We start from the raw sequence: 10,930 nt of genomic DNA on the forward strand, positions 1-10,930 counted from the left end.
AATTGTTTCTTATTGATTATTCTATTCACAATATTCGGGTTGTATCCATTCGAAATGGCCATGCGATATATTATATTTAATTCCTTGTTATACTGATCCCTAGTTAGAGGAATGGACATCAGTCTATGAACATAACTATGGAAAGCTGCTAATTTATGTTGCCATGGATGACAAGATGAAGCTGGTATGGTTATATCTGTATAAGTTGGCTTACGATAAATCCCAAAGTGATGTCTATTATTAACTCTAGTGATTGTTACATCAAGGAAATTTAAAGAATTATTCTGTTCTATTTCTAATTTAAATTTAATTTTTGGGTGCAAATTGTTTAATTTATCTACAAAGACATCCAATTGTCTATCCGTTCCAGTCCAGCATATAATTATATCGTCTACATATCGATAGTAATACAAAATGTGATTATTTTTAACAATATTTTTATTTTCAAAGTCATCCATAAATATGTCAGCCATTAAGGGACTCAAAGGTGATCCCATAGCTAGCCCTTCATTTTGCTGGTAGTAATCATTATTCAATCTAAAATAATTTTGTTCCATACATATATGTGTTAACTCAATCAACTCTGCCATTTCAGTAGGATGCGTTTTATTTATTTCTAACATTTTATTTAAAATATCCAGTGTTTCGTTTACTGGAACATTAGTAAATAAGCTATCGACATCTAATGATATTAATTTACAACAGTTAGGTAAATCTATATCCTTGATTTTGGTGACTAGTTCAACAGTGTTTTTAAGTGCAAATACCGGCCGAAAAGAGGTTTTTAGTTTAATTATATTATTTAATTGCTTTGCTAGTTCATATGCTGGCGCTCCAATAGACAACTGGACGCATTGGGATGTTATCCTTGTGAATTTTAGGTAAGCCATACAAAAGTGGGGCATGAGTGTTCATTACAATAGCCTTCTGTTTAGATGTACATTTGGGGAATATAAAACATTAGAAATAATAAAACATAATAAGTCAGGAATTACCTTATTAAATGAACAAATAGAGTTATCGAAGTCACCACTAATAAAAATGTTTGAATGCGATGTGAGATAAATCGCTTATATTATGAGTATCTTGGCAACGCCCACCTCTTGCCCCACCTACTTTTTGGTCTATAAAAGACGAAGCAAAGGTCGAAAACGACACTTTGCAATTGCACGTTGTAGAGTCAACATCTCCTGAGGATGCTCCGGTTTCGGGGTGAAACGTACGTAGAGAGTATTTTGTCGGACCTGGGTGACGTTGTCGCATGGGTTCGCCGAATTTTCGCGGATGATAGCAAAATAAATAAATCATTATATAATTATGTGTATGTTGTTTTTTTGTAAGATTGTAAATTTGTATAGAAATTACTAAAAACCGTGATAGTGGATATGACCTCTGCCTACGATTCCGGAGAGTGTAGGTTTAAATCCGGTCTGTCACCTCTAACTTTTAAGTTATGTGCTTTTTAAGATATTTAATATCACGTGTCTCAAACGGTGAAAGAAAAACTTCGTGAGAAAACCTGCATACCTGAGAATTTTCTTAATTTTTTGCGTGTAAAGTCTGCCAATCTGAAAGCTGAACGCTGGCCCACATTAGGCCAGCGTGATGGATTATATGGCCTAAGCGTTCTCATTCTGAGGCGAGACTCGAGCGGAGCATTGGGCCGTAAATGGGTTGATAGTGATGATGATGATATACTTTGAATAACACAAAATTATGACCCATCTAAGGCCTTATATACTGAAAACTGCTGTGAAATGTTGAGTCAAAATTTATTGTTCCAATAGTTGTTTTAGTCAATGGTCTTATAGTGAAAAGCTTCGACCAACATCTTAAGAAACTTCTGTTTAACTGCTGGATCAAGGTTTGGATACAGAAGTTTTAACGTGATGCCCGGCCAAGAAAATCACGGATAAACAGACAGACAGACAAAAAATCGAAAAAAAATATTTTTGGCTTCAGAATCCATTGTAATATGTACAGATCCAATGTACAGATTTTGACCTGGTACAGTTTTATTAAGTATAGATAGATTTTACAAACATTGTTAAAAATTCGATGGCAAAACCTTAAGTATAAAGCGAATATTCTCGCAACGAGCGATCGATCACTCTCCATTCAATGAGATACTCGTGCCAATGAAGTTCATCATCGATTAAATAAAGACTTTATCAAAAGCTTTCAGAATTCAGCTCAATTTTTATTAGAAAAATTTTTCAGAGACAGTAACTTAAAGTACAGACTAATATGTCGTCAGAGATGTTGGCTTCGCAGTAAAATTGATTGGAATCGAGATTGGTTAGGTTATCCATTCTCTATGAACGACTATTCGACGTCATATGCTTTAATTAATTATTATTTTAACGAGTAAAAACTTAATTTGATTTTTATATACCTATACCTATTGATACATTGAAACAATACAATTTGTTTAAATGTATCAATTGAAACAAATTGTAAAAAAAATTCATTATGATCTATACTAATATAATAAAGCTGAAGAGTTTGTTTGTTTGTTTGTTTGATTGATCGTATTTTCGGTTTTGCAATCATCTAAAATCGTATTTTCAACGAAATAACATAAGTATCTTAATTTTACGTAAAGTAGCAGTAATATAGAAGTGGTAGTAACGGGTCTCAATGGCCGGTCGTCGCTCGCAATGTAACGATAAGGAAGCTTTGTCATAACTACCCTCAAACTAATAGTAATCTACTAATCGATCTCGTCATAGATTTTAAATTTAAGTACTCGTAGGCTAACACATAAGTTAAGTTTAATGTTAACTAACACTACTATGACCACCTTTGTGAGTAATATTTAAATTACTAGTAACTAACCTAACTTTTAGCAGACTCAGAAGTGATTACAAAAAATAAGAAAACTAATGTCGAACAAAGGTTATGATTCACAACACTTGTCAGGTCAACTTAATTAACAAATCAAACTGTAACCAAAATAAGACCCTAGAATGGCAGAGAATGACGTTGAGTGAAGTGACGCACTTGTGAACGTTGTGTGTAGGGTGAAAGGCGCCTTTCACAGATATCTAACACTTCCCTTTTCCACCCAAGTCACTCTCCCCGTCTATCCCCAGTAACCCATAAAGAATTACACAACAAGAGATGTGGACGGCTCGAACGCCACGAGCACACTGAAGCCGTCCGTGTCGCAAGTCGTTGCAACGCAGCGACATAAACTTATTATAAAAATAAAATAAATAAATATAACATAACCTAAACTTATTATAAAAATAAAATAAAGGAAATATAAAATTATATCTACAGACTTAGGCGTCGTAGAATTCAACCGAATCGATGATCATTAGTAAAGTGCCCAGAAGGCTGGCAGTATCGTATGGCAGACTATGGTTATTAGTAATTTAAATATTATTGTATTTATTTAGTGTAAATTATTGTAAAAACAAACTTAAGTTGAGTTAATTCTTATTTCGTACAAGAAAAATTGAAAGATACAATAAACAGAGCTTATTCTTTGTGTGTCAAAATAAAATATTTTTTATTCACGCAGATTAAAAACTATCGAGAAGAAATAATTAGATTATGGATATTTACGAACACTCTGTTATATTATTATTCTGTGCAAATCGCTTTGTCGGCACAGAGGCTTGACAGCAAATAATTACAAATTTATCAGACATGCTGCCAACAGTGTAAATTATATAGAAGGGTGTTTTAGGGTGCCTACACACTAGTGTCAACGACCTTGATTATAATCCATAGGTTCTAACATTATAAATGTTTGAGTCAGCCTGTCGGAATGTTACTTTCCAAGTTTAGTTTTATTTAATTTTGTACACCACAAACAATATAACAAACAAGTAAGAAAATAAGAATTAGGTTACAAAAAGCCGGCCTTATCGCTTCATAGTGATCACTTAAGCTTCGCAGAATATTAGAGTTAAATATTGTGGGTCCTGGATTCGATCCCTGAAAGGACTGATTGAGGTTTTCTTAATTAGTTCAGGTCTGTCTGGGAAGCTTCAGCCGTAACTAGTTATCACCCTACCTTCAAAGACGTGTATAAACCAACAAGTTAGCTTCCGCTTCCATCTTAGATTGCATCAACACTTACCATCAATTGCGATTGTAGTCAAGGGCTAACATATAAAGAATAAAAAATGAAAAGTTTTGAAATGAATGTTGATACCTGCTCCTCGACATCTGCGACCTCCATGCCATTGGTGAGGCTACTCCTCAAGGAGAAGGTGGTCTGCACGATGAGGGCCAGGATCGGGATGAAAGGCAGCAGCAACAGCCGCCACAGCTGGCAGCGGCGGCTGTGACACCAATGGCGGAACTTCGACCCGTTGCTGACGTCAGCTGACTTCAGTTGTTTGGGAGGCGCTGAAAACGAAGTTTAACATTAGACCATTGATTCCCAGAGTGGTCCATGTGGACCCCCGGGGGTCCACGTTAAAGTATCTTAAAAATGAATTGATTGCTTCTGTGTGTAGATATCAAAAATTAAAGTTAGCTGAGAGAACTTTTTCATCATCATCATCATCATATCAGCCGATGGACGTCCACTGCAGGACATAGGCCTTTTGTAGTGACTTCCAAACATCACGATACTAAGCCACCTGCATCGAGCGAATCCCTGCGACTCGCTTGATGTCGTCAGTCCACCTGGTGGGGGGTCGGCCAACACTACGCTTACTAGTGCGGGGTCGCCATTCCAGCACTTTGGGGCCCCCAACGTCCATTGGCTCTTCGAACTATTTGCCCCGCCCATTGCCACTTCAGCTGAACTTTTTGCCTCGACAATTTTACTTTTTGTCATCAACTCACAGCATAATCAATTAATTAATTAACAAGTGCTCAAACAATTCTTACTATTTCTTATTTGTAAACTGTTACTTCAGTGGTGGCTGTTAATTCAGCTAAAACTAAAATTTCCATGTGTGACAATCACATTTTTGTCGAGCTTTGGTTAGAAATTTAGCAGGGGGTCCCCCGTTAAAAGTTTGGGAACCTCTGCATTATACGGATTTTAACCTCGCATTATTCTCTTTCCCGTGGTCCAATGCTACTGTCTGATAAAGTGACTTTCTGCTGGTAGAAATAGAAAGACAGCTACGTAATTATCAAATTTAAAGTTAAAGTTAAAAATAATCTTTATTATAATTAGTTCAATAGGTGATAGCCGCCCATCGGTTTATAGGTTAAAAATCACGCCATTTTAAATCGTAAATGTTAAAAGACATTGCTTTATCGCCAAGCGATTTAGCGTTTCGATACGATGCCGTGTAGAAACCAAAAGGGGTTTTCACCCTACGCGTAACAAGTTAGCCCACTTCCATCTTAGATTGCATCATCATTTACCATCAGGTGAGATTGCAGTCAAGGGCTAACTTGTAAAGAATAATAAAAAAGACGTTATAGGCTAAAGCAACTTAATACTGTCTCAGAAAACATACAACAACATTTATTTCGGCCGTGCGAACCAGCGGTCAATAGCTATCAAGTATATAAAAATCTTAGCCTCCTACCTACATCTGTACTACTCTATAGTACGTAAGAACAAAAGAACCTACTAAACAAAAAATATCTCTGGTAGGCAGGAGGTTAAACGTGTAGGTGGGAATGAAAATTGCCCAAATTTCCTACAATTTCACTAATTCGTGGGTGACCTAATACCTGTTTAATCTATTGAGCTTTTGGTCCAATTCACATAATGCAATCGCGGATGGTGCAAATTGGACCATCCGAATTAGCGGGAAAATTTAGCAACACATCCATCGCAAAATGAGTGATAATTGAAACGTGCCTTGTTTTGACCAACCCTAAAACCTATATTAGTTGTATACAATTCAGAACTTTTATTTAAAATGCAATTATTGAATGCATTTGTCGGGAATTATGTTGGTTTGAAATAATTCTAATGAGGTTGAAATTTGTTGGCGTGATTCTGAATTTCATAGTTTTGATGGGAAATCGATGGTGGGCATAAGATGCATTCGTTAATTTTTCGTGTAATACTATTTTCAAACGAATTACGAAGTTGACAAACAACCAATAAAAATGGTTTTTTACGCACCAAAGTATTTTTTTTCACTTAACGGCTTTCTTCTTCTGAACACAGTGATGCATTAACTAAAGCCGATTAAATCATAAACTTTTAGGATTTAAAGACCGTGGTTCTTTCACAAACAGCTTTAATTAATAAGTCACTGGCTTGGCACCACCTTCAAAGTGATCAGAAGGTAGCACATACGATTTTATTTTTCGCTTTTTAGTTTATTTGTGTGATTTTGAAGTCGGTAAATTTTTTTTTTCTACTACTATTTTATCTACTATTTCAGAGTTGGTCACATATACTCTGTCCATTTCAATATCCCTATACTAATAGCATTAACAACTGAGTCTTAGGGCCATAAATCATTTCTCTATATCTATCTCGCTTGCACTTATGGGTCTTATGGAGCCGTCTAGTGAAGGGTGTAACAATGAAAGACATATTATCGATAAGTAAAGTTTATTATCGTATCTTGTTCACAAAATTAAAAAAATTAACAATATTTGATTTAATATAATACATATTTCATATTATATAATTATTAACTAAATAAAATTAATCTTCATCTGAGTCTTCATCATCAGAATCTTCGTCTTCTGCCAAATTTATTATATATTAGTATCCATAGTGCGCAACGAGTAACACATGAATGTATTTATTTAATTGCAGTAAACACATTTATAGCAAAAAAAATACGCAATGCAATTACATTAGAAACCGACCAATCAGAATCGTCCAAATCATTATTGACTCATCATTAGCACGTGCGCAGGTAGCCGTTTATCGATAATTAGGGTGCGCAGGTAGGCGCGCTGCACATTCCTATCTTTTTTGACTTTTATGACCGGACGACTCAGATGATAACGCGCATACTATAACAACGTGTATGCAAAATTTTTTGATGATCGGTTGAGTAGTTAAGCCGTGAAAGCGTACAAAGCTCACATTGGTTTTTAGGGTTCCTTAAAACAAAAGGAAAATCGAATTTGAATCAAAAATTGGAAGGATTAGGGTTGATCTGTCTGTATGACAAGACGCGTGCAAATATCTAATTTATATTATATCTATATTATATAAACGCATTAGGTTTACCCTGTAATGTTTATATATTTATATATGTAATTAAAATATAAACAATAAATAATAGAAATAATGATATTAAACTTTTGACTGGTAGGAGGCTTGGTTACCGACAAAGCCGTACCGCCAAGCAATTTAGCGTTCCGGTACGATGTCGAGTAGAAACCGAAAAGGGTGTGGATTTTCAACCTCCTCCTAACAAGTTAGCCCGCATCCATCTTAGACTGCATCATCATTTACCATCAGGTGAGATTGTAAAGAATGAAAGCTAATCAGCTAACTTGTCAAAAAACCAAGTTGGTGGACCCGGTCAAGCTTCAATTTGACTTATGTGCATTTCTTTCCTATCCCTACCCTACCCTACTCTACATACACTATCATCATCATCATTATCAACCCATATTCGGCTCACTGCTGAGCTCGAGTCTCCTCTCAGAATGAGAGGGGTTAGGCCAATAGTCCACCACGCTGGCCCAATGCGGATTGGCAGACTTCACACTCACGATGTTTTCCTTCACCGTCTGAGACACGTGATATTTAATTTCGTATAAAATGCACACAACATACACTATACTATTACAATTTGAACATCGAAACACCGAACGTAAACAAGCCCTAATACGGAACCATCGGTCATCGAGTTCAACTTGCACTTGGTCGGTTTTTATAATAGAGTGTAGGTACATCAAACCTATATATCTACTCGGAATATTGTAACCGATGAAAAAAAGACTTCGGTGATGGAGCAGCGCATAAATTGTGTATTTTCGATAAATATTCATAACTCTGTGCGCAGTTTAGATGAAATTGTGTAGGCGAATACTATGAGGTTATTGGATATAGACAACCCTCTTTTATCAAAGCTTTGATTGAAAAGAAACTTGATTCCAGTACATTACGGAGGTCCTGGGTTCGATCCCCGGCTGGGCTGATTGAGGTTTTCTTAATTTGTCCAGGTCTGGCTGGTGGGAGGCTTCGGCCGTGGCTAGTTATCACCCTACCGAAAAAAGACGTACCGCCAAGCGATTTAGCGTTCCGGTACGAAGTCGTGTAGAAACCGAAAGGAGTGTGGATTTTCATCCTCCACCTAACAAGTTAGCCCGCTTCCATCTTAGACTGCATCATCACTTACCATCAGGTGAGATTGTAGTCAAGGGCTAACTTGTACAAAAAAAAAAAAACTGCAGCGGACGGCAAGAGAGGCATTGATGTACGAACGTGTGGGCCGAGGCGAAGCCGAGGCACACATTCACACCTGTCTCCTGTACACATGTACACATCCAGGCCTGTCAGTCGTGGGTTTTTAATTCATCGATACACGCCCCCCGGCCCGCTCTCGAATCGGGAGTGTTACGAACGAAGTTGCCAAGCTATAACACAGTCTTTCCCGAATAGTTGGAGGGGACTATCAATACAAACAATTTTAGGGGAGGGGTAGTATATATAGCAAACATTCCATAAATAATCTGTTTAACTTAGAAATGGAACCGACTTCAAAGACGTATTTCAGTTATTTTGATTTTAACACAAAACTACTAAACCAATTCATAAAAGAATTTTCGAAATTGGCTTACAAATGACACGAAGTTATGAGGTAACAAACATTAAAAAAAAACCATACGCGCCCAATTAAGAACCTTCCTTTTTTGGAAGTCGGTTCAAAAGAGGCTATTCGAATTAGGAAAGATTTGCCCCACTGTACCATTTAAAATAGAGCCGTGATAGCCTAGTGGATATGACCTCTGCCTCCGATTCCGGAGGGTATGGGTTTATGGGTTTGAATCCGGTCCGGGACATGCACCTCCAACATTTCAGTTGTGTGCATTTTAAGAAATATCACGTGTCTCAAACGGTGGAAGAAAACATTGTGAGGAAATCTGCAATTACCTCAATTTTCTTAATTCTCTGCGTGTGTGAAGTCTACCAATTCGCATTGGGCCAGCGTGGTGGACTATTGGATCTAAAGGAGACTCGAGCTCAGCAGTGAGCCAAATATGGGTTGATAACGAACCATTTAAAATAATATGCCCATAATGGTGATTGAAGCACGAAATGAAATTTAATTAAAAAATGTTTGTAGGTTTGTTGAAATCCACGACGTAATTTGTTTTCAATAGAGATATCGATATCGTGTCGAAACCGAAAGGAGTGTGGATTTTTATCCTCCCAACAAGTTAGCCAGCTTCCATCTTAGATTGTATCATCACTTACTATCAGGTGAGATTGCAATCAAGGGCTAACTGGCGTTAAAACTAGATTGAGATATCGAAAATCTCTTTTTTTTATTCTTTACAAGTAGGATATTAAATTTTCTTAATTCGCTCAGGTTTGTTTTGGTGGTCATTGGGCATCGGTCGTGGCTAGATGCCACCTTATCGGCCAAGACGTGCTACCAAGTGATATAGCGTCGTAGAAACAACAGAACAAACACAACGTCTAAAAAAACTCAAGGGGTGTATAAAGTTGTAACTTTTCCAAGTTAGCTTATAGCCATTTTTACAGGATCGACATTAACTTTAGATGAGATCAAAATCATGGGCTAACTTATATGATTGAATAAAAAATAAAATGTCAATGCAACCTGATAAGGCCATTCAAAAGAAAATGAAACAAACGAGTAAAAAAAACCATCCCCACTTTACATGTAGGGGAGTTACCTACACTAAAAAATATTATTCAAAATTTTATTTTACGACTTTGTTCACATTTTTAATCAACATACCTACTCATACTAATTTACAGTTTTCTAGCATTAATACTCGTAGTATCTGCGCTAAGCCGCGCACTGACGGACGGACAGACGGACATGGCGAAACTATAAGGGTTCCTTGAGGACTACGGAACCCTAAATATTAGCACACATTGTACATACTCTACTACTCGAGCAAAATCAGGGTGAATCGTTAGTTAAGAAAAAAAAGGTGATTACTTGTTGTTACGAGTATTAACATTTATAACTTACCCATTTCGGAAGCAAAAACCTTTAAACACTATTCACAAAAGTCTTTATTTTCCGAAAAACTTTGAACTCCGATAGACAGAGCTGCGTGCATCCTCCACGGGGATAGGAGACGTACTGAATAGACGGCACGTTTAGGGGTGGTTTGCTGATTTTAATGTTTACATTACTGGAGAGCACGACCCCGTTTTGTCCTATGCACGGGTAATATCGAAGAGATTATAAATTTTTCTGCTAGCTGTATTAAATACAAACAAGCTTGCATTGTATGGATATAACTCTTAGTATATTTATTTATCACAGAATAAAGATGATTTAGAATGAGTCTTTATAAAAAAGTCTCATAATATCTCCTTGTAATCCGCCTATACAAACATTTTCATAATTTGCATTTCATAATTTATCACAACAATTACGGAAATTAATATAACAATCAATATTTACCAATAAAAAATACTCCATCTTCTACTATTTTTTTAGTTTTTGTGATCAGTTTTTAAAATGTTTCAAAACTGTTTTGTTAAACTTATTAAACGCCATATTTATTGAATAATATTGATAATAATTATATACTGATGCGACGCTTCGTGTCGTACTGACTCGAGAATGTATTCGTTTTTTAATTTTGTATTTGGAGCGGCTACGACACCGTCGTGTTCCGTGCGCTCTATCTGCCTATTATTCTTTGATCTGTGGAATTTATTTAATAACTAGCGGTCGGAGTGAGGACCAAAATGCACTGACGGTGGCCACCGATTGGGTTTTAGTGGTAAGTCCCACATAACCCCCCAGTAAGTGGGTATCTCAGAAAGAGATTTCCCCTCCGTGACAAAAGAAAAGGTACGTAACATATC

General features: G+C 36.5%; 1 protein-coding gene across 1 annotated transcript in view; it reads right to left on the reverse strand.

Annotated features, from left to right (window-relative positions):
• Window positions 1–10,175, reverse strand: part of LOC112057874 (uncharacterized) — a 90,423-nt gene extending 80,248 nt beyond the window's left edge. The window contains exons 1-2 of the mRNA XM_052885297.1: window positions 10,080–10,175; window positions 4,169–4,365 (exon numbers count right to left, since the gene is read on the reverse strand). Coding sequence (XP_052741257.1) covers window positions 4,169–4,365; window positions 10,080–10,083 — 201 coding nt within the window. The 5' untranslated portion in view covers window positions 10,084–10,175. The remainder of the gene's footprint in view (window positions 1–4,168; window positions 4,366–10,079) is intronic.
• Window positions 10,176–10,930: the final 755 nt, after the last annotated feature.

Source organism: Bicyclus anynana, chromosome 14 (genome assembly GCF_947172395.1).
Source record: "Bicyclus anynana chromosome 14, ilBicAnyn1.1, whole genome shotgun sequence".
Taxonomy (NCBI): domain Eukaryota; kingdom Metazoa; phylum Arthropoda; class Insecta; order Lepidoptera; family Nymphalidae; genus Bicyclus; species Bicyclus anynana.